We start from the raw sequence: 27,631 nt of genomic DNA, 5'->3' as shown, positions 1-27,631 counted from the left end.
ACTCTGAGCTAGAAGGACAAGCTTGTCCATTGTTCATCTCGTCATTTGTCCATTGTCGTTGCGTTATATGCGCAATAGTCCCAAACCGAGACAGCCTACCAAGATAAACTCATGATCTGAGGAAGTAAACACGTGTAATGACTAGGCTTGAATGGTTTCACTCACTCTCTGAAATAATCTGCGAAAAAGCACAGATGTTTTTTGTATGTTTGAAAGAAACAGTGCCGCACGTCCTCACGTTTCATTCGAGTGATAGCAATGTAATTGAGAGTAATATAAATGGAAGTTGTGATCATTTTCATCTACTCACATTTCCATTTATTTATCATTTCCTTAATTCAATATATATATATATATATATATATATATATATATATATATATATATATATTTGTGTGTGGGGGGGGGGGTGTCATATCATTCGCTCGCTGTGTGCTGTTCGAAGGTGAGAATATTGTCCAATAAATTAACCATTAATCTCTATTGCAGTGCCCTTAGGAACCACAGAATGCTTTAGCTGGAACGGGTGCGAATGGCGCACGCGCATCCTCTGTTGACAGGAAAGCGACGATGACGTTAATTGGTCCTCACGTACCGCGTGCCGAAAGCGCAACACTGGCGCGACCAAAGAGCGAGATCGTTTCAAAGCGGAACATTCTAGGCGAGCAACTTCACTGGCAGTCGACGCATGAGAGCAAAGGGGGGGGGGGGGAGGGAATGAGCGAATCAACTGTTTTGAAAAGAGTGTTAGCAGACGGGACACACATCGGCAAGAGCTGCCTTTTGTAATGCAGCATGTTAAAGACGATGAGCAAAACAGGAACAAGGTGAAAGCAGGAGCCGACGTTGTGTTCAAGGCAAGTCCACTTGTCGAAACGCCGGCCCCACCGTTCACCTCGTTCTAGTTTTGCTCATCGTGTTGAATTTCCATCTTCCGCCTTCCCCCTGTTTTCCCAGCATGTTAAATAGTATTTTGATATAAATATGGGAACTCGAGAGAGACCAAATTTGACAACTGCCCAACAATGTTTCCATTTTTTTTTACATTTATGTTGTGTGAACATTTGCATTTTGTGCACGCGAACTTTAAGAAGCGGTGTCGGTGTTTTTCGTTTTTTTTTTCTTGTTTTTACTAATGGTTGTTTAAGAACGCCGACTACCATGTCAGAGAAGATGCGTATATAGACAGCACCGCACACAGGCACCAACCTCTTCTTAAGCGCACTCAATAAGAAAGCGGGCTAACTTAAAGGGGAAGCAAAGACAGGTTGATAGGGGAGAGTTGCCGGGTAGATACTCTGTGCTGGTGAAAAAGAATATACTGAGAAAATAACTCCTAAGGGTGTAAGCAAGAAACTAACCGATGACAAATGGTGGAGTGGGAGTAACGATCGTTTCTTTCCGTCCCGCAATCCGGGCTCTCCCAGAAAAACACAGCAGCAAGAGGTTACAACTGACGCAAGCCAGATGTCGAAATGAATGGACTGGCCGGCGCTTCACGCAACGTGAAAGAAATATTTTTAAAAAGATCTGTCCAACTTCGCTGAAAGAGATCAGTGGCATACTGTTCGCAGTCGTTTTCAACTGCTTAAACTACTTTCTTTTAGATTTTTCATTAGTTAGCTAATCAGTTTGGTTAAACTAGGCAAAATTATGCAAAATGAAGTTGGGTCCATGATGCGATCTTTCTTTCCGGAATCTGAAGAAAGATAAGTGCGCTTCAAGAATAGTCTGATTAAGGCAAGACGGGTGCAAACAATGTACGAGTGGTCGCAATCATATCTGATGTATGCAACATTTATTTAAATAAGCTTGGTTCCAGTTATGTGGAGCGCAATGGAGGCATCGTAACGCGAAAAGTTGTACTGATCCTACGTCAAAGCTCTGGAATCATCACACCTGGTGTAAGCATATATCACCGGTCTACTTTTGAAAGCTGGAGCCCTGGAGAGGCGAAACTGAGCATGGCATCCCCACAGTTCAGAATCCAAGAATATTTAGCCTCACCTGCTCCCATCGTTCATGAAGGTAGAAGAGCGCAAAGTATAAAGAGAGAGAGACAAAAGCAAAGACCAGGTGGTTAACCACAGGGTCTCTACGGTTGGCTACCCTGTACTGTGGAAAGAGAAAATGGTTATGAAAGACGAGACAGAAAGAAGGGAAGCATGAACAGTATAAAACTGTATGTATGGGTGACGTCACTCAATCTGTGAGGCGCCACGTGGTCATGTATAGTGTCAATGTACTACTGAGACAAAAACGCGACATGGATAGGGAACGTGGTAAGGCGCTGACTATCCATCAACCTGCATTCACAGACGGTGAAGTATAGCTTACGTACACGAGTCTGTAAAGCTTATCCGGTATAGACGGCGCCCTATATCACCCCGTGTCCTTATTGAGTCCGTGTTGCTTTGCGTTTATGGATGCCATCATGAATACATGCTGACTCGTTCAACTTTCCCTACGCAGTTACCTTCCGCGGTGGATCAGTGGGTATGGCGTTCTGTTACTCCGCACGAGGTTGCGGGCTCGATTCCAAGCCATGACGGCTGCATTCCGTTGACGCCAGAAGGAAAAATAAAACGCTTGTGTATATAGATTTACATGCCCGTTGGAGAACCACAGGTAGTCGAAACTATTCTGTAACACCCCCCCCCCCCCCTCCCCTCCCTTCTTGCACTACGGCGTCCCCTATACCCCACGACATTAAACACTGTAATTTGATTTATTTTGGCTTTGAAGTTTCTTCAGTTCTGCTCCGAAAAAGAGAGTCAAGTCCAATGGTTATATTTTGCAGAGGTTTTTCGCCCGCAGCTGATCGCACGTCTGACAGGCTCCCTGGGTTCGCATCGGCCACCGCCGTCGCGCGACACGTGCACGAAACAAACGACAAAGAGGAGAAAGTTCCGAGCAGCGCGACATTAATTAAACTTCTAATTTACAGTACTATCGTCCCACGCTCCACTATACAAATCTAGTTTGTCTCTACTTCTAACCATACGGAAAACCGCCTGCTTCTTGGCCAATCCCCCATAGTGGGTACGCGCCACTCTCAAGGCCACAAGACAAGACAAGACATCCACTCACCTCAGGTTGACAGCCGGTTGACAACGGCGTTTATTCCTCTCTCCGAGATCGACGCCGCCGCCGCCTCTCGCGCGCGCGTCCCGTCGAACAAAAAACTGGAACAGCGAGCAGCCAGGTCAAGCGCAAGCCCACGGCGACAGCTCACTCCGCCGGGACGAGGCGAAGAACAAGAACAAGAACAGGCAGGCGAGACGTCAGCGACGAGCGAGCACGACAGCAAACACAACGGGCACAGCGCCGTTCTTCTTCGGGCCCGACCAGGAGGAGATGCGAATCGACAACATCCACGACGACAAGGACACCTCCCCGCTGTCGCGCACTCACCGTCCGTCGAAGCTGTCGCGTCACGAATCCGTCATTCCGCGTCGTCAGCGGAGGCAGCAGCATCCCGATCCCACGTCGGGAGCGCACTGTAACGACCACTTCGCCGACATCGAATCAGAACAGTCCGGTCACTTCAAGCACTCCACTTCTTTGACGTCCCAAGCACTCGACGCCTGTGGTCTCCGGTCGACACTCACGAGGCTTAGCGCGACTGGGTGTTCCGTTGGACAGCGTTCCGAAAGGGCCCATCGGGGGCCTCTCTATTTCGTCTCTCTCGCGAGCGTTCTTCGGTGCCTTTCCTCTCGCATCTGGGGTCCGGTGCTTCGGCCCTGGGCCCGACGGTTGATAGTAGAGGGAAAGTTTTCAGTCAGAAGCCTGTGGTGCCACGGCTCCTGTGTCGAGCGGTGAAGAAGAAGAAGAAGTCGACCACGGCTGCGGGAAAGGAGCCCAATGTTAGCCCCCGGAGGAAGAGAACCACCGTCCGGGGCGAAGGAGCAGCGCATCGGAGGAAAACGGCCCGGTGCGCACGCTCGGGCTCGAGAGAGAAGGGTGCGCGTTTGCAAGAGGAGTGGGACGAGGTGGGGCGGGGGGAAAGGGATGACCTCCATGGATTTAAAATTATCTCGCAGCCGCCGCGGCCCGACCGACTTTTTGGCAGGAACCACCGCGGAACGGAAGCGCTCGCCCGAACAAACGCGCGCGCCTCTCCGCCCTGCGTGGCGTTTTTTGTCGTCGATTCTGCGAGATGTCGTTGATGCCTGAGCCCGCTGATGACTTGCGTCGTTGATGTTGGTTGGTCGTTCGCCCGCACTGAAACTGCAGCGACCGTCGAAGGAGGGTCACTGCAGTTAGCGACCGCCTTGCTTCGTACGTATCCGTAACTTGTGAGAGCGGATGCGTTGCTGTGTCGATGATGTTGATGCTGTCTATATATGCTGTTGATACGCTTGGTGTTCGTGCTCCACTCTTAAGACTCACTCAGCACCATCAACGATGGCGGAGCAGCGCTTGACCCAAGTTCTATCAAAGAAAGTGCGTGAAGATATGGTTTTTAATGCGATCGCGTACGATATATGGGATAACCGGAAGTCAGTGTTGTAGAATTTTTATTTATTTAATATGGAGCTTTGCCTTCCTTCGTTTCTTTCTTTCTTTCTTTCTTTCTTTCTTTCTTTCTTTCTTTCTTTCTTTCTTTCTTTCTTTCTTTACATGTTTATGTGCAGGCACCACAGCAACAAGAAAAGTACCGAATGGCCCCAGGCAAAGTTGGTAAAAACTTCTAACCAAATTGATGGTTGGGATACCTAAAAAAATGAACGCAGACCTTTGTTTCAACTCGAAAGTCATTGCAATCACGAAAACAAATGGTTCAGATTCAGACACTTCGTAACCTGAAGAAGGGGGCATTCGCTCAAAAGTGTACAGTTCGGCACGCAGCCTCCCACAGCATACATAACGAGAAGCTGTTGGCAATCGCGGTTGTTGATTCTGTGTCACACTCTTACGCCGTTTGTCGGAACTGTCGATGGGAGTATCCACGTTGATTCGTCAAAGTCTTGGCTTGGAATCCGCGCCAGCGCAGAAAGGCCGCCGACTGGAGGCTGCGCGTTGTTTTGGAACTTCACGGAGCGGACGTACGGCAACGGTACCACGAGGGTTTGGGACAGTGCCCTTCGCCATCCTCGACCTCCTTTCTTCCAATCTCCTTTTTTCTTTTTCTTTCTTTCCATTCGCACTTTTTCTTTTTCGGAAGGTGTCTCCCTCTTCTTGTTTCCTTGTTCTTTGAAGAAACTTTCGGGGACGGCGACATCCCTCTCCGCTCTTCTGAGAACGTCGAAGGCGTCTCGGATTTTGGGTGGCGGCCGCTGTCTGGTTCTTGCTGTTCCGCGCTTGTCAACCGCGCTCACCCTCGCTCATGCCGCAGCTGCTGCTGCTGCCGCCGCTGCTAACCCACTTTGTTTTCGAGTGATTGAGCGTGTCGCCCCCCTTCCCGCTATACGCTCGTCCCGCGTGCGAACGACGAGCTTTCCTCGCCTGATAGGTGAACCGCGGGTGTTTCCGCGCTGCTCTTTGGGCGGGGGAGGGAAGTGATATGTTAAGCAGCCGCGTCGCGACCGTAATTTGATACTTAGCAGCAGAAGCCGCTCTGCTAGTCTCGCCGTGCCTGAAACTCGCAAAAGTGCGCAGACGAAGGAAACAGGACAGAAGCCGACCGAGATTTTTTTTTTAAAAATGAAGTTTTTAACCTTAGAACTTGTTGCTTCGTAACCCACACAGAAACGTGGTTCAGAAGAATGCGTACAAGACTGCCTTGTGGGAGGCCGAAACATTAAGCTTTCGATAGCTTCTTCGTCCTGCTCGGTGTCTCTGTCGTTTTGTTCGTGATTCTTCAAGACCATGGCGATGTTTCGCCAGAATCTCGACTTTGAAGTGCAGACGAATGCACTGTGAGAAAATTCATTCAAGTTAGGGAGAAGGCCCAATCATGACTTATCTGTTTCACTGGCATAACTTGCAGCGCAGTATCTTTATTCGAAAATGGGGCATTTTGCCCGATTATGTGGTGGAAGGGTCAAAGTGAACGCGAGTCTCTATTCGTGAGTCAGTGCACGCTACGTACTATCGGGGCTAAACTTATTACACTCCTTACTAACATTACTATTAATTCATTCCTTCTTATTAAGTTATTTCAGCTTACAATATTTCTTAAGGAAGCAGCATTTCTTGATGCGAGAAATCTACACTGCTTTTGAGAACTCTGATGATGGTCCTGCTTTCTCGGTTTATGTCGTGTACTTGAGCAAAAGCGGTACATGTTCTCAGACCAAGGTAATCTTTACGTTCTCAACGCGGGCAGTTATGGGAACTGTTCCATACACACTGTTACGAAACATTTCCCGGCAGCGGGGTGGGCATACCTGCGTGCTATAATACATACCGACTCTATTTTCACGTGCAGTGTACCTCACCCGGACGATCCTCCTGCTGCTATCGACGCTTGCAGAATCTTGTGCTCGTGTGTCGCAAACCAGGTCCGTCGACCGAAGTACGCCTGTGGCATACAATCTTTAAGCCTACCATCTAATGACATGTGCGGTGATTAAATGCTAGCGACATGTGAGACATCCTTCAATGCACGCTGCTCGTAGCACGGGTGTTTTCTCCGGCAGACACAGGTAAGTGTGTAACAATGGGAGCCCATTTTTTTTATAGATGTAGAATAGATATTTATTTTTTTTGGGGGGGGGGGGGAGTTATTCCGAAGCTCTCTTTATTGCCTTGATTTATTTTTCCTCTCTCTCCTTCTAAACTTCTAAACGTGTTTGATGATCAGCGGCCACAAGATATATTCTATCATCCCTTATGGTGGTGGAAACCACAACGGTATTATCCTAGGAAAACGCGGGAGTCGTTTTACAACAGACGCCGATGACGATGACGGCGCCGTACATTTCGGAAATTACTACGATCCCACGGCAGCTGCACTTATAGAACGCTAAAGTAGCAATAACGTTAAACACGTGTCAACAGGACATGCTCGAACGGCGGAAGGAAGCAACATGAGTGATAGTGTACATTCAGGACAATTTTGCGCTATTAAGCCCCAAAGAAGAACTTAGAGAGAGAATTCTTTGACGTCGCTGTTATACACGATACTTTCCTCTGTTCGATCAATTTTATCTGGATTCAGCTTTCACTACATGAAAAAAAAAAAACGATGAAAAGGTTATTAAAAGATATGCTGCTTGTGACGTTCACTGTAAAGCTTTCTTCACCTTGCGCAGTATTGCTCTGCAACAGAGCACGCTTTACCGGACTTTTTCATTTGCGTGTATTGCGGCCGCGGTTGGTTTTACCGAACACAGTTGCCATGTTAGAGGTCTTACTCCGTTATATGAGCTATTCGTTCATAGCGAGTAGCTTCTGTACATGTTTGTTTGTTTGTTTGTTTATTTGTTGTTGTTGTTTCATTCTCCGCGCCAGCGACACCTTCATGCTCGCGGCGAAACTCTGTGCTAAATAATTTCCTCCTGCCTCAAAGCTGCTGAAAAGTATTTAGCAAAATACTTTATAGGAACACCCGAAAAGAGCGGCCACGAAACCTTAATCTTGCTGCGTAATGTAGCGTTGCGATCCTAACTTGCTATACATGACCACGTAGCATTACATAAGCTTCGCATGAGATTGCTGAGGATTGTGTGGGAATGCGCAAGAGCTTCAATGTAAATTAGCTCTTTACTGTACATGCCCCTGTAAGCAACAACATGTGCACAAATGTAGTTTTTTTAGTTCCAGTTGGAGTGCTTCTGACTCACAAAATAGTCTCTCTCTCTCTCTCTCTCTCTCTTATATGGTAATTTATATAAATTATAGCCGTTTCACCTGCGACGCTTTGTCAACTCTAACTCTGATACATTCCATCGTGCGAATTGTTTCTTCTTTTACGTTTTCAAGATACTTCGTCTAATTGATTAACCTGGTATTAAAAAAAACAATTCTATTTTGTCGTTTTGCAATTATTTAGAGCAGATAATTCAATAGAGTGTCCGAAGTCATTCAGTCGTGGCGTTATGAAAACAGAAATATTACACGAACGTATCACAATTTGTAATAAGCAGTGCATAAGAGAAAGAAAAGCGCATTGATAGCCGCTGTACTCGATCTAGATTTCATAAAAAGCTCCAGTTACCGCACCTAAAGTTCAAGGCTACTTCTGTATTTATTTTTATTTTATTATTTTCAGTCGGTGCAAGCAAGAGCTTTGTGCATGAGCGGACGTATTGAAGTGTGACCGACCTTCGTGGAAATATTGACGCAGGCAAAATAATCCTGCGTTTCGAGCTTAATATTTATTTTAGGATGTATGAAAGAATGCTAGTAGCTAGCGCGAACTTCAATCGGCCAAACTTACAGGAACATAGAAAATATAATCTCAAGAATTGAATTGGCCCATATCATGTATCATTGTAAAGTCTACATCGAAACGAAGAGCTACCTTATGGAATCAACATACGAGGTTGAACCCTCCCCCCCCTCACCTCCAGAAGCAAAACGGACTATATTCAAAAGAACAAAAATATATTTTCGGTCAGAATGCAAGGCACTTGGTCTTATTTAAGATAATGTCGAACGGAGTCGATGCACTTGTCCAACATCTTCTCCCACTGTTCTATGCAACTCCCACTGATCGATGCAATTCCTCGAGCTTAAAGCTTTCTAGTTTTCCCCCTGCGAAGTTGCCTTCGGCTCGTGCATAGTGATCAATCTCTTTTCTTTATTGAATTTCCTTTTTAAAATATATGTATAAAAGGGAGCTCGGTCCGGCGAATATGGTGCATGGAGAATGCCCATCCTAGGGAGGCTAAATGCCGCGTCATAGTCCAAAACAGTGTGAGCTGCGTCGCTGTCGCGAAGGAGAAACCAATCACCCGCGTACCATAATTTTTAGCGTTTCCATCGCATATCATCCTTCTTTCGCACGCTGTTCCTTAATCGCCTTACTACGCCCAAGTAAAGCTACTGCTGGACAGTGTGACAAGGAGGAACGAATTCTTGCTGTACGATTTCACAAACGCCGAAGAAGAAAGGGGAGTCGAAGATCATCGTGTTCACGCGAACGCCCTCGTCGCATTTATTTATTTATTGTTCGTCCTAGTGACGAAGGCGTCTTCAACTGGCTCGGTACTTGCTTGGTTTCGGGTTCATAACCATAACACGAAGTTTCATCTACGGTGTTCCTTGGAAGAAGCTCTTTGACGCTTTCGATTAGATTTCTTTTTTCAAATCTTGACACGTAATGGAACAAGTGCTTTTTTATTTTGCTTTGGTTTTTTAGATGCTGCGGTAGAGCTTCATCTTAACCGCAATGGTTAAGATGAAAAAAATAATTAAAGAAAGAAAACAAAGGAACACTTGTTTCCACTCCCATTTCAAAACGTTGGCTCGACCGGATTGAGGCTTACCCATGTTCGCTCATTATTCATCAGCTCGTTTTCATCGTCCCGCGGCAACTGTGACATGCTTTTGGAGTGGCACGTAAGTAACCTAGCAAGAAACACAGTTCGATTTGCTTCAGTGCAGTTATCTCGTATATTTCCTTGACAATTGGTACATTTTAGAGGTAACAAGCCGATTCCCTGGTAAGACAACGTATGAACACGAGACAGCACCGGCTTAGCTGGGCTTAATTCGTGCTAAGGGCCGTCATACGTTGCAAGATCGCAAAGTATTCGGCAAGCGTTGACAGATGGAGGCAGGAACAAGACAGCTTTGATTGATTGATTGATTGATTGATTGATTGATTGATTGATTGATTGATTGATTGATTGATTGATTGATTGATTGATTGATTGATTGATTGATTGATTGATTGATTGATTGATTGATTCCACTAGCTACGGCGGTCATTCAAGAAGGAGCATAGTACTGGATCATAATCGGTTGGTAATACGCTCCCGTCATGTCTCTGTTACCTTTCGGATTGCCTCACTCACGCCACGGTTTCTCAGGCATTTTTCTACTCGCACTATTTCCGTCTTCCGTCTGTCTAGCCGTGTTTATCTGTCTATAGCTGGCTATATCTATTTTTAAATTGCCCTTAATTTAATTCCTTCCTTCTCTGTGTCTTTCTCCGCCTACGTTTATTTCCGTTCGTGCTTGCCCACCCTCCCGCCTTGATTATATCCGTGCACTTTTAAGCCTGCTTCGTCGCGTCCCCCTCAGCCTTCTTCCGGCAGCGCCTCTTCACAACACGCACCGATCGCTTCGGTCCATCGCCCTTGTCGCGCGACAACTGCGCGTCGTTTCAAGGCGAGCGCGATTGGAAGCAGCTACTTGTGATAGCGGTGTCTGCCCCGGCCGTCGGAGACCCTCCGCGTCCGCGGTGCTAAATTCAGTATCGAACAGCCTTGCTTGTCTCGAGGCTTCGCGAATAGCCTTGCGCGGTCTCTGCTCCGCTGGCGCGGCATAAGTGGCGGCGCCTCATTGGACTACACGCCCCCCCCCCCTCCCCCCCTCCCTTCTCGAACCGTTGCAGGGCTGTCAAAATCGCCCCATTTGCTTTATATTTCCACTTTGGAAGCTACGATAATGTGACTCATTGTTATTTAGCATACATTCAACTGTCAACCGCACCTTGTAGGCGCGCGCTTGTGATCGGATCGTGGTTCTGTCACGTGAGACTTCAGATTTTAGTTTTTAACATACTTTGTATAATAGTAGCTTGAACAGCGTGCTACTGAATAGCCCTCGTAAAAGAGAGGGAACAAAAGACTTGCAGATCGCACGCACTATGGGAATCGATGTGCGGGAAGCTTTCTTTTTTGTTTGCTTTGATTAACGACAATTAGCGGTGATGTCGACAGCCAATGTTTAACTTCTTTAGCGTTTAGTACAATACGAGAGTGGCGAATTAAAATTAAACGTTGCCTTGCGTGCACCACTGCTGTTTGTGTATTACACAGAACACACAGGGAGACGTGTTTGCTTGAGGCGTCGTAGTGCACCATTGTTCATAATCGCTGAGAGGATTGAGCCTCGTCATTGCCTCACATGGCACATCGCATCGTGGCAGAAGTGTTAAGCTTCAGTTGGAAGCACGGGGCTGTATGTGCCGAATTCACGATCGTATTATGAGGCACGCCGTAGTGACGTGACACCCCAGTTTAACACCCCGGTTTTCATTAACGTATCCTCAAATCTAAGTGCACGTTCGGTTTTTTTATATATTTCTTTCGCCCCCGTCGAAATGCAGCTGCCACGGTTGGAATCAAGCCCGCGACCTCGAGCAATGCCATAGCCGCAAAGCTACCGCGGCGGGCACAAAAATGGTGGTTTGACGTATGACTGCTTCCATAGTGTCGCCTAGACCCTATGGTGCGCTTTAATGCGACTTTCCTCTGTATTTGGACGTTAGTAGAAAGGTAAGCGCTGCAATTTCTGCGACGGTTTTGCGGGGGTAACAGATAATTATAGCTGTCAAGAGACTAATGTGACGACGTCCAGGGAGCTCCAGATGGCATTGTGCACATTCATGCGGTTCAAAGGTCCAAACGAGTTTTTCGCGTCGCTTTTCCTCTCTGCCGCGCTCCTGTCAAATATGCACACGCTCTGAACCATTCCCCGACGCGGTCAACAGCAGCAGCAGTGGAAAAGCCGAAGGAAGAGTTGCAAACAAAGCTTCGCCTTAATAAGCGAAATAGTGTGAGTAGAGTGCAGTGTTAGTAAGCAGTACATGTCTTTTTGTGGCGTTAGCTTAATTATCTTGAACTAAATGTACAAACAAAAAGTCGGGCCGCTCTGTTACCCTTTCGTTCGCTCATTGCATAGCGAGGACCTCAACTCCTGCAGGTAGCATACGTGGACGTACTCAACAGCCTTGCTGCTAAAAAGTTGTACTACGTCACGCCGTCGGTCGGGAGAAGTTTCCACATCCGCCGTCATGGCCATGAGTGGCGCTGGAGGCCAACACTCCATAAAGCCCCTCCTTTACGTAACACTCTTATGTAGCACGTATTGAGCAACAGAAAGGTTTATCGGGAGTTTTTCGTGTCGCTCTGTAATATCTTAATTGACACTTGTCATTTGATAAGCTGATTAATTAAGGCTATTTATCTAATTATGAGGAATTAAAACTATAATTTGAGTATCCCCAAGCGTCGGCAAACGACATTATCTTGCCTCTGTCCAGCTACGTCGCATTCGCATATTTTTAAACTATGGTTTTGCCCTCCCCCCCCTCGAAAGATAGTTGGTATGCCCCTGCAACTACAAGTACGATACTTGACAGTTTTTTACCTCGATGGCGACTCGTGCTCCTGTGTAATACATATAGCATTTCAAAAATATGCAGACAGCAATGGCTGTCGTCCTTTCAGAATCTAAGCACGCATTTGTGTTTCGATAGAATGAGGCTAAAAACTATAAAGTTACCTGGTTAGTGTCTCTTGGGATAAAAGTAAATGAGAGTTCCAGTTGCGAGTCGGATGCACCCTCCTCTTTATTTCGCCGATCCGTGTGATAAGGTCACTTGTGTCCGACGACTGGCGCGTGTTTGTGCTCGCAGTATACGCAGTGTTCGAAGTATTGGCGGCGAGGAGTTACGGAGTCGCCATCTATCGGAAGCGCCTCACTGGCGTAGTATGAGGGATCACGTGGCACGCTCCTCATAGGTTTTGCTGTCAGCGCTCACTGAAAACCACACGCGCGAGCTCTCCCTGACATTTCTGTAAGTACTTTCGAAACGAGAGAAGTTTCTTACTGTTTAAATAATAATCTTGGGCAAACTGAAAGCACACAATCGTTTACAGACGCTATCTCTTCACCGAATACGTACAGTGAACGCCACTGCGCGCGGTCGCCGCGATGGAGTCTCCCGAACCGGCTTCTTGCGTGAAAGGTAGGTAAACGCTGAGAGCAAACTATCTGAAATATGTTCTTATAGTGCTTGTATAACTAAATGGAGCGTAATAGAATGAAGCCTCAATGCAGCGATCGCGCAGATTCGCAGCGACCGACTGCACGTCTGCATGCTTGTCCGCGCACTGTTTCGCTTTCTCCGCGCTCGCACTTTCGCACTGTGCCGTGAGCTTTAGGCGCAGAATATGAGCATTTCACAGTATACAAGCAACCATTGTTGCGTGGGCGCTATCAGAGTTGTTCAAAAATAATTTCATTGTAGAGACTTCGACGCCTACGGCGACTGTGATGTGCCGTCGCGACGATTCAATCTTTTTTTTTTCTAAATTCTTTGACATTTCCATACTATTTCTCGAGTTGCGTCGCACTGTATGTTTATCGGTGTTCTCAGCGTGCAATTCCCCGCTGCTCCTTTTTTGTAATCCAGTGCATTAATTCATAACACAAACATCACCATATGCCATGCTTTATTTAAATGTGCTTCTTACCGCTGCCTTTCCACTCCACTGAACTTGCCAGTATCTGTAGCATCGACAAGTTCACAGACCAAACCGTCATGACATTAGTCGGGCAGCGGACTCGGGCGAGCGTCCAAGTGCGTGTTTTCAGAAGATCGCAGACCGGGCGCCGCTGCAGAAATCTTCCTCGCGTCTGTACTTGCTGCATACCCGAGTTGTAGCCGATGTCTGTTTGCCGGTTTTATGTTTCGCGAGCCAAGCTTCACACAGCTTCTTGTCCTGCGGCTACGTGTGAATAAGGCTGACACCGTGCTCCGTTGCGTGCGTCCGGCATTCCGGCACCGAGCAGTAGCCTACCATGTTGTGCGCCTTCAAAGGCAGCCACTACCTATTGTAGTGCTTTCAAGCGTTGTAAAGGAAACACTCGAAGCGGGAAAATCTCGCCAATAAATGAGGACCGCAGCATACGAGGGAATTTAAACTCTCGTTTTCAGCTCGCTTCGGCGCGCCCGAAGCAGCCGACGCGGCCGCTATGTCCACGTGATCCCTCCTAGCACGTCACGCCGACGGTGGCGCCAGCTTTTCCAGTGGTGGAGCTCGAGGCCAATAGGGCTCGGGTTTGGGAACACAGCAGACACCCGCTGCCTTTAGGGAGTCACAAAACCCTGGTGAAACGTCGAGAACGTATACGTATAAACAACCAACCAGACAAAGTTGCGTTTCTTTCGTCAGGTTTTCGAAATTTAGCGATACTGCATTTTGAGCGAAGTCATTATAGTGTTGGTGTAACTGCTCGACTTAGAAACGGATTCAACCAATTGTAACGGAATTTAGCGGCGGGCAGTGACGAAAAGCAAACTGGAGGCGTTAGCTGTGCTCCAATGCTGGAACGGGCGTTGTTGCTATAGTAGCTCCTAAATTTCTTTCGAGCAAATCAACTGACAACTCACTATGCTGAATGGCAAAACGGCATCTTCTGCTTACACATCAAAACAAAAGCATGTTATCGAAGCGATATGTCGCTTCGCGGCCTAGCGTGCATAACCGCATAACTACTACCGTGCCTGTAGCAGACAAATGTGCATTAGCGAAAATATTCCTGTTGCTTGAAGCATTAGTAACACATGGCAGAAAAAGTCTGCTGACATCCCTCCTCCTTTTTTTGAGGTGCGCGGCGTCATCACGACGATTTGAGAACTACGAGGCAACTTTTCAGTGGTCGCAATTCAAGCCTGAACTCATGCCTGAACCACTGAAAATATATATGCTATGGATATACGCCTGAACTATGGCGTACTGGAATGGGGCAGTGTGTCGTCCGTGCAGCAAAACAATGAAAGAACCGGGGACGCTTCTGCGATGACGCCACTAGTAGGGCGCTGCGATCGACCGGCGCGCCTAGCGCGTGAACTTCACACATGTTGTGCGAAACTTTCTACATTCATAAATTAAAATGCTCTCAAAACAATTGAAATCAATATAATAAAAAATAAACACTACAAACTGTTAGGATACATCAATAACGGCGTCTAACATTGCACGTGTCCAACCTAAGATCATGCAGTTTTTCCTGATCGTCTGCTCAGCGTTACGGTTGCAGAAGACAAACACTCGTCCACTCGTTCCGTTCGGTAAGCACTCATATGTTTTTAGTATTTCTAAACACACGACGATAAGAAGCAAGGAAGGAGAACCTGCACTGCGGCTGGTGGGTTGCATGGGATACCTTTCATGTTGCATCAGCCAGAAAGGCGGTCGCCAGGTTTCACTGAAGAAAAAAAAAATCAATTGCACACGCACACACAATGATATTCACAAATCCAGCGCTACCCGCGCACATAAAGAATATGCGTACGAGGCAGGAAAGGCCACAGAAAGCTATCGGCGAGCTCCGTACGCACATGCATGACCTCCGCGACAATCGTAACTGCGAATCTCGGAGGCCCTGTGTTGCACCATTATTTTTCCGCTTGCCAGCAGCTGCAGTAGAACGGCGGGCTCCAGCACCCCCGGCCGTCATCGCAAAAGAAGGCACGTTTTAGCCGCCGGACGACGCACTGCCCTATTCCAGTACACCATACCTGAACCACAGAGGAAAAAAATAGCGTCTTTATCTGTGCCTGAAGCCCTGAACCTTGAACGACCTGAACCACGCCAGAACTGCCTGAACCTGGAGCGGCTGTTAGAGATCAAGCAATAAGGTGGAGTCACGCAAAAATATTTTAGGCTTATACCTGGCCTGAACTAACTTTGTAGTTTCCCCAATATCTTATTATTTTTCACGCTTAATTAGACCACTTTCATTTTATGGCTTGCAGGTTGCGGTGGCGCTTCTCACCAGTCTGTTTCAAGGTGCTTAACTTCTACGCTTGCTCTACTTCTTGTTTTAAAAGATGGCGGCGCCCGCTGGCGTCATAATTTCTACTTGAAGCACTGAGAGCACTTAAAAGCTTCTGATAGTCTGCGTCGCTGTTTCTTCGTTTTTGTTTCTACCGTCCAGTGTTTTCAAGAACCGTACGCCACAATGGATGCAGTATGGTCACCTATCGCTCGTATTTACGACCCCCTGAAGGCTGGCAGCATCGATGGGACAGACGTCAAACCTCACGACCACGGCATCGTCCGTGCAATGGAAGTAAGTTTTTTTTGCATATCGGTATAAAATGATGGCGTGCGTCGTGAACAGATAATGTAAACAGTCAGTCAATGAACTTATTTGTTTCTTTGTCGTGTGTAACGCCTACACTGTTCATACGTCGTTGACCTGTCTGCTATTGGTTTCATTTCGCTGAACTACCGCCGCTGTAGCTCACGCTGGCGTTGAGGGTCTGCTAGAGTAATGTATGCTACTTCGTAGCATATACAGTAACACAGGCGTCATCGTTCACCCTGGGCTGGATCATCTGCCCCAACCAGTCCCCTTCCTGCCGTCATTGTTAGTAATGAGCTGTGTGCTGCTGTGCGTCGCAAGGACGGCCTCTTGTCTCCTTGCCATCATAACAATATGGTTTTTTGTTAGTTTTTGCTTCTTGAAATTATTGGAAAGTTGACTAAACGTTGGAGGAGTACGAGTATAAACATCGTTAAATCGAATGCAGCTATCTGAGAGGGGAACCGGGCAATCAATTTCTTCTCCGTCAAACAGCAGAGTTCTTCTTTAAAAAATGAAATACTAAAACGTTATTAGTAATATAATCTGTAGCTAACTACATAGATACACGTTGAAATACAGAAAAATGAGTCTGCAAATTGTACACAAATACTTATCTAATGGCAAGTAACACAATTCCCCTCTGTAGAACTGAAAATGGAATCAAGCAACTTACGTAATACCTACTTTTTTTTAAATCAGCAGACGCAAGTTCTTATTAATGTGAAAGAACGTATGTCAACGTCTCTCTTCGGAAATGCTATTAAATCTTATCCGTTGCCTTGTGCACTTGCATAGAATATGCATGCCCATAAATAGCATGTAGTTTACGTTGCATGTAACAAAACAAATTGTGTGTGTTTTATTAATTGTCGCTTAGTTTTTTATACGAAGTTACTTCCATACAGTGAATCCTCTATTGATTGCTCATTGGTCTTCCATTGTACTTCACTTTCAGGCTACCTATAAAACTAACAAGTACGTCAAAACTGACCCACGCTTGACAATCTTTGTATCTCGGCTGTGTCCAACTACAACTGAGGACACCATCAAAGAGGTTGGTTACGAGAACATTTTGTAAATTTAAGATGCTACGACAAGCATGAGTACTGTTGTGGACATTGATAAATTCTGCCACATTGTCAAATTCACCATCTAGTCAGCCCTGTCTGGCTGAGAGAGCTGCTACTGCCTCTCTGATTGACTCAAAATGCCGCCATTACAGCATTTGACAACATGGCCCCACAATGCCTCAGTGCAGGTGCACCATCCTAACTATTGTCCATCATTAGCTGCCACATTTACTCGCATAATGTTAGTACTGACATCAAAACAGACAAACGACTGTCCCTGCAGCAGTTTTCGGAGGTGCGATGATCACTCGAGAAAAACATTTCTAGTTTTTTTTATGTCCATTGGGTGGGTTGTGAGCATTAGGTGAGTAACTACAGTAGTAAACATTGTTGTTTAACCAGCTGTGTTTCAGTTTTCTTATACTGCTGCAGTTTTGGATGGGTTGCGTACACTTCACTATGCCGTAACAAGACTGACGTTCACGAAAGGATGGAGGCTTGAAGTGATGAACATTTGTCAAACACTGAACGTTGCTGGAACTAATACTTCAACAGGAGGACTTGCCTTTGTCTGGGCAGTAATTTACATGTCTTGGGATGGTAAGCAGTGTGGAAAATGAAGACAAGCACAAAAACTAATGATGTCTGTGTTCCTTTTGCTGAGATTAGTTTTGAACCACTGAACTGAAAAGGAAGATAGACAGACACAGCTGTGCTGAGAGAACTAGAAAGGAATGTCAAAATATAGGATTTATCCGAGCTAGTTGGTTCATAGCTAAGATGAGTTTTCAACAGCTTAACTGAAAAACAAAGGACTAATGAAGACAGAGCAGGATTTTGCAGTGTTAGAGAACTAGAAAAGAACGTCAGAATCTAGTTGGTTCATAGCTAAGATGAGTTTTTAGGATCTTGATGAGGGCTAGTTGGTTAACCTCAGTTCTAAATATGAACCACAGCGCTTCTCTGTGGTATTTGTTTCCTCATGTCCTTGTTTTATTCATGCTGTTTAACTTCAGTTCTAAACATGAGTTTTTAGACTGTCTTCCTTAGGCCCTTGTTTTTCGGTTAAGCAGTTCAAAACTCGACTTAGCCATGGACCAACTAACTCGGTTAAATGCTCTCCTTCTGCTTGTCTTTGTTTTTCGTAGTGCTTACCATCATGACATTTTCCATTTCTTTCTTTCAAGTTCCTGCTTTTCATAATTTATAGGGCCTATGATGAGCTCATATCACCTGTTACAGCACCTTGCGAGGCTTCTGATGGACCCAGTTTTTCACGAAGTTCCTTGAGTCATTTGCACAGTTTGTGAGATTACATTATTACTAAATGTGATTCTTTTTTTTTTTCTTTGAGGATATGAGCAGCATCCTAAAGCGAGGGGGAAAAATTTGTCGCTTTTGCCTGCTTCTTGATGAAACATGCTGACTTTTAAGGAGCTAAAGGTGATTGTCACTGGTATTGGGCCACATTGAGGACATCGCTATCTGGTCTTATGTGGTCTTACACCTGGTGAATCACCAGTACAGTTCACTGGTAAAGAGAACCCCGACTTTGTATTTCAGGACTTATTGCAGCTTAGTTTCGATGCCGAGACCACAGGAATAATTTTTTGCCACTAGAGGTTTGCCTAAGCTAACATTTCAAGCACTTTTTTACTGGCAACCCTTCAACTACATATCAATTTAGGTTATGTTATGCTTAATACTAATTTATTTTTTATTTTAACAATGCATTGTACTTTATTTTACAATGATTATTAATGACAGTGTTAAAATTCAGCAGTGCTTTAGATTTCAAGGGTGTTCCTTCAGTGATTTCGTTGCCTCATTTTCACATTTTCTTGTTGCCCACGACACCCCTGGTAGCTCTAGTTTCAATGAAAATGGCTGTTCAGGTTGTCGTGAAATGCTAGTGCTCAACACTTTTTTTTTCTCCCTTTCTTGGTTTTCACAGTTCTTTACTCATTATGGAGACGTGAAGAGCTGTCACTTGATCAGGGATGTCGTCACCGGATTCTCCAAACGCTACGCTTTTGTTGAGTTCTACGATGCGAGGGACGCCCTGGCTGCAAGCAGCGCAAACAATATGCTCATCGACGATTGTAAAGTCTTTGTAGACTTTGAAAAAGAGAGAATGCTACCCGGTTGGATACCCCGTCGGCTCGGTCAGTTATCAACCATTTTTCTTAGCCTACTACTCTCGTCAAGGGAGCATCTGAATGCACTTTCAAAGTGAGAAAGGACAAAGCTTTTAAGAAAGCATGAGTTCAACATTAAAGAGGATTGCTAAGTTAAGCTGGATTTGTAATCTACACCTCCAGAATACTACCAGGAAAGTCAGCCTTGCTGTGATGTGTGATTTGGTAATCCAAAAGCAATGCAAAGACAAGAGATGGCTGGCAGCACTGATGTGACATCATGGATTTTGACAGTTCAAGCTTTAGTCTGGTCAATAATTTGTTGATAAATGATGATCATGTTGCACTCTAACTTAACTCAACCTGGGCTTTTACTTTGTAGCGATGCCTTTTTTTATCATCATCAGCAGCAGCCTGTTCTATGTCCACTGCAGGACGAGGGCGTCTCCCTGCGATTTCCAATTACCCCTGTACTGCGCCAACCAATTCCAACTAGCGCCCAGGAATTTCCTCATTTCGTCGGTCCACCTAGTCTTCTGTCGTCCTCGATTGCGTTTCCTTTCTCTTAGTACCCATTCTGTAACCCTAATTGTCCTACGGTTATCTAACCGGCGCATCACATGACCTGCCCAGCTGCATTTTTTTTTATACAAATGCCTTTTGATGCTTTTTGCTTTCGTGTGTGGCCGCTTTTCATGTTCCACCCCAGACGGGTTGTCGATTGACCACTCAAAAACACAAATAGTACCGAAAGGCATTAACCTTGGGAAAAGGCATTGCTACAATATAGCAGCCCTGGCGAGCTTCAAAAAGTTTTTCTCAACTATAATACCCAAAGGCGCAAAAATTACTTTAAAGTCTGTGACATCATCCTAACATTCCATTGCAGCAGTTAGGGCACAAAATTCAAATATGGAAAATTTACTCTTTGTTTACACCAATATAACGGCGACCTTTCTTCTGCTAAATGAATGCAGATCGAGAGTTCAAAAAGCACTTCTCCAGGATAGTGTAAATGGTGGATAGTGGATGTTGGAAATACGCATAAATGTGATCATGTGTTTTACTTGTCTTTCTTAATGTGTTTACGTATGTCTAAGCACGTGAACCAACTTGACTATCAACATTTAACTTATCACACTTTAGCATCCTTTTAGCATGGCTTTTAACCAAAATTACTGAATTCCTTGCTGCAGCTTTGTTTTCTTTATGAAACTGATTTTGAGATGGAAATGTGCAGTAGGAAAGAAACTCTGGCTGCAGTGATAACCTGGATTCACCAAATAATGTACTTGTTGTTACGGTACGGGCCACATTGTACAAAGCCGCATCAACCATTAGCATTCTTTGATATTTCTGGGAAAATACTGTAATAATGCCTCATAACATCGTTCTTTTTTCATCAGTGAAGCCTGGGTATCAGAAACAGTCTTCCTTCCAAACAACTTTAGAAAACAAATTGCGTCCACTGAAATCAGTGGTCTCGAAAATGCTCACTGCTAATTCATTAAATTTCAACTTTATCATCAAATAGTGAGAAATACATGCCACTATAGCTCAGTGGCTACGGCGCTGTGCCATTAAGCACAAGGTCGTAGTTTTTATTTCTGGTCCCGACAGTTGCATTCCAAGGAGGGCGAAATGCAAAAAACGCATTTTTACTTGTGGTGCACAGTAAGAAACTCCAAGCGGTCGAAAATTGCCTGGAGTCCTCCACTACAACAGCGCTCATAATCCCAGTGCTGCTTTAAATAGTTTCATTTAATCATGAATCAAACAATTGATCAATCTACCCAAAGTGAAAAATGACGAATGCACACAGTATCTTTGGCTCATGTCCTTGCTTTCTTTCCTTGCTTTCTAGGTGGCGGCTTTGGAGGAAAGAAAGAGTCGGGACAGCTGAGGTTCGGTGGCCTCGACCGTCCTTTCAAAAAGCCCATCATCCTCGGTTCCAAAGGTGGAGCTTACTCATCGGAGGCATTTAACGATAGAAGTCGCCAGTTCCCACATCGCCGCGAAGGCCGTTACTTGGCATCCGACCACAGGGCGAGGGATCATGACAGGAGAGACAGTTTTATCCGCGAGAAAAAATTGAGCTATGAACGGTCACGTGACCGCCACCACGAAGGGGATCACAGAAGTGACCGCTCTGAGAAGTCCTACGGTCGACCCTATGAGAGCAGCAGTGACCATCGGAGGAAGCACGAAGGCCACTCTGGCTGGAAACACCGGGACGAACACGAGAACAGAGAGCGCAGAAGTCGCAGGTGTGCGCATTTCTTTTACTGCGATGGTAGTTGGAAACTCAAAACTGGGTGTTTGCTGTGGCTAATATCGTCATCGTCAAGTTGTAATTATCTCATCCTAGTCACTGGGACACCTTTCTCATCCTCAGCATCACATTTTTCATATGGCAAAGTAAAACAAAACTGTGTCCACCACCACAGGGATTCAAACTCGTGTCGCTGTGGCGACGCGCTGTTGGAAACTGGCCACACTGACCACTGCAATATCATGTAGCTTTGCCGATTGGCACTTTTTGTGAGGTTTTGCACTCCACACAGACTCGTAGTAGTGGTGTCTGTGCATATATGTTGTTTGTTCATGAACTTCTGAGACTGGTTTATTTTCTTCCGTAGAAGTGATTCCCTGAAACATATATTGGTGCACGCGTGACACCATCTTTTGGCACTAACTTGTATTATTTTTGTTGGTTACCTTGACGGTTGTTAGATGGCATTACATGGGGCGAGATCCATTGCCCCTAGTCGTTGGCGCATTCAACTGTGAGTGACTGTGTAGAGATGGACGTTCACCTTGAACAGCATGTGAACTTCAGTGTGAAGCTTGGCAAAATTGCCACACACATGTATGAGCTTTTTTGTGGCGCTTATGGCAACAAGACATCGTCACGGGTGTGAGTGTACGAGTAGTGCAAGAGGTTTGTTCCAGGGAGAACATCAGTGGAAGATGACACAAGACAGGCATGTCCTTCAACCTCACGGAATGAAGAAGACGTGGCTCAGATCAGGGAACTCATGCAGCTAGATCGCACTATTACAGCCCACATGCTACCTGATTAGCATTATGAAACATTGTTCCAGCGCACATTTGGACACGGACGAGGAGAGAAAGACAACACGAATGCCGGGTGTTGTCTTGTGTTGTCTTGGGTGTTGTCTTTCTCTCCTCATCCGTGTCCAAATGTGCGCTGGAACAATGTTTCATAATGCTCATCTTAACCAACTAGCCCAGCTGTCCATACTTAGTGCTACCAGATGCCCTTAACATCAATAAGACAACATTCTAACAAGTTTTGCTTCAAAACAAAAGCTGAATGCCAGATTAGTGCCGCATTCTCTCGCACAAAACCAGGACAAACAGTAATTTTTGCTGATTTGCTCTCTGAGGCACACAAGGATGCCTCATTCATTTACAGCGTCTTTGCTAAAAACAAAACATGGTGCTTTTAGTACAGCCCTTGAATAAAGAGGCAGAGTGCCGTATGGCAGTCCACAAGCTCTCCAGCATCGAAAGAGGTGTGGCAGGAGAATTCCAGAACAAAAACAATTCTGATTTTTCTTTTGTTTGGAATGCCAGAGGTGTCACGCACCATGAGTTCATCCCACAAGGGCAAGTGGTGAATGAACAGTTATATATCTATGCACTCAAACACATAGCGCAATTCACTGCGACGTCGTCACCCTGACGTATGGGCATATGAACAGCGGAGTCTTCTGCAAGATGATACAAAGCAGTGCTCTGTCCCGAGTGTCACAAGATTTCGCACCACACACAGTTTAACTGTGCTTCCGCATTTTCTACACTCCCCTGACCTCTCCCCATGCAATTTTTCTCTTTCCATATGTGAAGAGAAACCTAAAAGGATGCTGTATGGAGAGTGTTGAGGCCGTAAGATGCCCCAACAAAGAAGCTGAGGGCCCTGCCAAAAGAAGCTTTCTCTGACTGCTTCCAAGACTACATAAAGCATCGGAAGCTGTGTATAAACTGAAAGACAGACTACTTCGAAGAGGTGCTGCACAAGAGATTTCAATCTAGATCTTTTTTTCATGGACTCATTCTCAGAACTTTACAAACAAAAGTTGTGTTTCAGAGGCAGCAACTGGGAATACTGTAGTAGGTGAGGACAACATTGTGTGCATAACAAAGAAGCTTTTGCAAAGTACAAAGTGAAAGCTAATGTCTGCAAAAGTAAGACTAAGCAAACACATGCGCAAAGAAAAATTTGGTGTTGAGCAAAGTTGCCCTATAACTAATTACCATTCTTAGAAGGTGAAGATGCTTAATAATATCTACCCTCAGAGTTGCAAGATAATGGCCATGTAGTTCTACTGGTGTGAACAGTGATGTAGAAGATAGGAAAACCAAAAGTTAATAAGCGATAGCAGGCGTGATGGTTTGTTGGCTTGCAAGAAAGATAACAGGGTGTAAAGAATGCCGTAAATGTTGATTTAGTGAAAAAATTGTTTGAAGCAGATCTTAGCTGCAACTGACAAATCGCTTTCATCAAAGTATGTCAATATTTGTTCTGTGCCCATGGATGACTTATTCATCAAATGCGAGGGAAGAGAGCTCATCTGTTGGCAATTTGAAATCGCCCAAGAAAGTGAAGGGACTTGCAGTCGAATCACAGTAAATCAAAAATTCTATGCTCCATACACTTTTGTTTGAATTATCTAAAGTCGTATATGTCACAGTCCAAAATAGTTAAGGTTAACTGCACATACAGGTATGTACACATACTGTCAAACCTGTTTATAATGATCACATGTTACACAAAAATACCTTTGCTATATCTGATATTTGTTATAAGCATATATTCATTACATACTGATGATGGAACATCTTATTTGTTATATCTGATAATTTGTTGCATCCATGATAGTTGTATTGAGCTTCAACATTCGTAACCTTGGAACAAGCTTTGCAAGTATACAAACAAAACATGGTCGCTTGCTGAGCAATTGGTTCAGTGGCACCATTTCTAAGTAGCTTCCCTTTGCGGGAATATACTTTGACGTAACCAAGTGGCTCCAAACATTCCAGCAACCTATTTACACACAACTTAGGCATGATGTGTGTACAGCGCTCGGCAATTGAAACACGATACTCTGACAGCGTGGCGGGTGGCGCTTTTTGCGCCATCGGTGACTGATGAGTGATCACTGAGGAGGTTGAATGCAGTTACGATGCATCAAACAAATTCTCACTTTCATGTGACACAAAAATGCATCATCTCAGTGTCACCAGCACCCACCAGTGGCGAAAGTACCAGCCGCCATGTTGTCCGTGCATCGCGTTTCAGTCGCTGAGCGTTGTACATAAGGTCGCTCGCATGAGCTGCCTCCTTTAACATAAGGAATGTACGAGAGCTGCACCGCCCTGACGATTGTGCACGTGTGCCAGTTGCGATAGAGAAATCTTAGAACTGTGCCTATAGGTACTGCGGAGGAGTATGTGCTTTGCTCCGTTTGTCCCTATGTTATGGCAGCCTGCACTATGCGAAAACCCGTGTTTAAGTTCTGTTCAAACAGATGACATTGGTGAAGACATAGTCTGTCATGGGGAAGCATGCAAAACAACAAATTAGCAGTAACAATGTGTCATTATTCATTGGTCTGTGGCTGCCATCTACCGAAGCCTCCACCCCATCACTTTACTCCCCTTAGCAGGAACCTTCCATGTCAGGCCCGCTGGTGAAGCATAGGTAAACAACAACTTCTGCAAAAGGGAAAGGATACAATAATTCAGTTTTTATTTTAAAAGGAAAAAAGAAACATTTTATCATGCATTTGGAGGACTGACCTCCCAATCACCAGCGCAGTTCTTTGACCGCTAAGCCATGAAAGATGAACAGAGAGAAGATTATTCCAAAGTATTTATCAGCAGTCACGTAGTGCAGCTTTGTTAGGGACAAATGGGCAAAAGCATGTTTGCCTCTGTAGTACCTAGGTGCAGTGCCCAGTTTTTCTCGCGCATGAGCACGTGCGTCAGGGAAATGCGGCATCTCTCTCTTGTGTCTGTGCCATTGACAAACTGGAAACAAGCAGTATATGCAGTCGAGCACCTCTACAACGAAATTACCTTTATAATGAAGAAATAATTCTGTCCAGATTCTATCGTGAGCTGTGCAGTACAAAACCTTTACAACCAAGTGACCTGTGTAGTGAACGATTTCAAATTCCCCAAGTGCTTCGTTATAAATATGTTCAACTGTATATTGTTGCACTGGTTGGCCTATATTGCTCTGGTGATTGTGAGTGAGCATGAACGGTACTGAAATTCACACAGATGTTGAATATGTGTGCCATTTTAAAGCGAAGCTGTTAAGGGAAGTTCCACAGTGGTTCACGTGGCACAGCAGCAAAGGCCGGCACATGGCATTGTGGTTGGTATGAAATGTCAATCAAGCAGCAGCCAGTAGCACTGCCTGAGTAGGAGCCCCGAAATGGCCACATGACTCAGACACTAGCATCGCTGATTAGCTATCACTGAAAGAGGATATCACGATCGGAATATCGACTAAGTCGAGAGAAATCTGGTGCCTCCATGTATGTGAATTTTCTAAAGGGTGATGTGCCGCCTTGGGAATGCTGATGGTAGTGTATGGGTGTGCAAGACTTTGTCTCAAACTTGACTTGGCCTAAATCATGGCCATGACTGCACTATAATAAGCCTTTCTTAAAATAAAGCTTTCATAAAATGCTTTCATGCACCTGTATTACTTCATCCAATAAAGTTTGCTGACCTACAGCATGTACCCAAGCGAGGAAAATGAAAACGAACAACAAACTGTTGCACAGCGGGCACGAACAAACCTTGTCATTTGTCATCCAACTTAAGCATCCAGCCGGTAATATTTAGGTTTTATGTAATTGTACATCCGAGCACAGGCACCTATGTACAAGTAAAAAATGATTATTTTAATGTTAAAAAATAAAGACTGCTGCTTTCAGGCTGTTTTAGTATAGAATGAATGACTGTGACAAATGAAACGGGGCTAGCCAGGCATGCTTTCCTGGCCCACCTAGAAAAATTCCAATCAAAAGCCACCATATCCCAACATTCCCATGCATACATTGCAAGAAACATTGTGGTTGGAATGTGCAGACTTGAATGTCTTGAATACCTGTGAATTCTTGAATTATGTACATGTGCAAAACAAGTATAAGTCTGGCCACTTTTAGGGCATGCTACCATACTTGTCTATATTGTACTACATCAATTTTGACTCATTCTAACTCCTGTATTTGTTTTTGTACCAATATTGCTTCTCTGGCATTGGCGCTCTTGTGTGTGCCATGCCAGCACCGTAGCTTTTTTTTATGGCAGTCACAACAGCCAACACTTGTTCCATGCTTGCATTCCCTGCATCTCTTGCAGTAACACAGCACTTATGAAACTGGCTCTTGCATAAATGCACTGCCCTGTGGTTGCATTGGGTATACTGTAGTGTTAAGGAACATATCAGTCCCTAAAGTGCTTCGATTTTCATATAGCATGGAGCATTGCACTTAGCCAAGCACCAAATGCTAGAGATTAAGCATACAAAACTTTTTTTATTGAAAACAACTTCATTTTGTGTTCCTTTTTCTTTTCACAGGTCACCTGTTTAACAAGAGTGTTGCATCTCTGTGGGGCACCCTTCTTAATAAAGTGATCGTGTGATGCCTAGTGCCTTGCACTTGATTTCTTCTTGCAGCATCTGACCTGAATAAAAGGACGTGATCATTTGTTAGTGCGTGTTACCTGCCCTCCTGTGAATTTGCTCACAAAACTGGTGCCCCCTGCTCAACAACAGCAGCCTTGCTGTAGCAGAATCATTCGGAACGTTCTCATTTCCATCGTTCTGTACCTTCAAGACTCCAATAAGTGTTTTTATTCTTTAAATATTAAAAAGAAACAAATATTTGACATCAAATAGTGAATTCCTGAATTAAATACGAAGCAAATAGCAGCAGCTAGTCTATTCATATTTGTATTTTCTAATATGTGCCCAGCCCTACTCTTTGTGTGTTTTGTAGTGCATCGTGTAAGGAGTTCCAGCCTTTTTCCACCATTTTGCCGCCCAGCCACTATCTATGTATTACTGCGTAGGCATTCTAGGGTAACTTCCCTAGGAAACGTGCTCATCCATCCGTCCGCCTGTGTGTAACACATGACACGATGCACTCAATAGGTATAAATGGGGACCTATGGGGGTATACCCCATTCAGGTGCTGTGTACAGAATTGTGTACACCAAGGTAGTCCATCAGAATGAAAGCTCTGATGAAAGTATAAATATCTAAGATTTGTCGCAAACATCTTCAAACAATTTTGATTAGAGCTGATCTACAAGATTGAATTATATGTGTATGTTATTTTAGTAAAAGCAGCTGTTCCTCTGCTGGGCCGTTTGGCCCAGCAGCAAAAGTTCTCAAACCTTGCTAGGTGTTCTCACCTTCAAAAAATCAATGCA

General features: G+C 44.9%; 1 protein-coding gene across 13 annotated transcripts in view; it reads left to right on the top strand.

Moving 5' to 3' along the window:
* Nucleotides 1–26,909, top strand: part of LOC135917323 (U11/U12 small nuclear ribonucleoprotein 35 kDa protein-like) — a 55,697-nt gene extending 28,788 nt beyond the window's left edge. The window contains exons 1-8 of one of the 13 annotated variants that reach the window (XM_065450906.1): nucleotides 3,999–4,281; nucleotides 6,374–6,446; nucleotides 15,608–15,641; nucleotides 15,790–15,924; nucleotides 16,898–16,996; nucleotides 18,967–19,177; nucleotides 21,015–21,417; nucleotides 23,024–26,129. In XM_065450906.1, the coding sequence (XP_065306978.1) occupies nucleotides 4,185–4,281; nucleotides 6,374–6,446; nucleotides 15,608–15,641; nucleotides 15,790–15,924; nucleotides 16,898–16,996; nucleotides 18,967–19,177; nucleotides 21,015–21,417; nucleotides 23,024–23,033 (1,062 nt within the window). In that variant the 5' untranslated portion in view covers nucleotides 3,999–4,184 and the 3' untranslated portion in view covers nucleotides 23,034–26,129. The other 12 variants (XM_065450905.1, XM_065450895.1, XM_065450894.1 and 9 more) reach the window with 12 other exon arrangements.
* Nucleotides 26,910–27,631: the final 722 nt, after the last annotated feature.

The sequence above is a fragment of the Dermacentor albipictus genome, chromosome 9 (assembly GCF_038994185.2).
Source record: "Dermacentor albipictus isolate Rhodes 1998 colony chromosome 9, USDA_Dalb.pri_finalv2, whole genome shotgun sequence".
In the NCBI taxonomy this organism is placed as follows: Eukaryota; Metazoa; Arthropoda; class Arachnida; order Ixodida; family Ixodidae; genus Dermacentor; species Dermacentor albipictus.
This window is presented reverse-complemented; position numbering and strand designations above follow the sequence as displayed.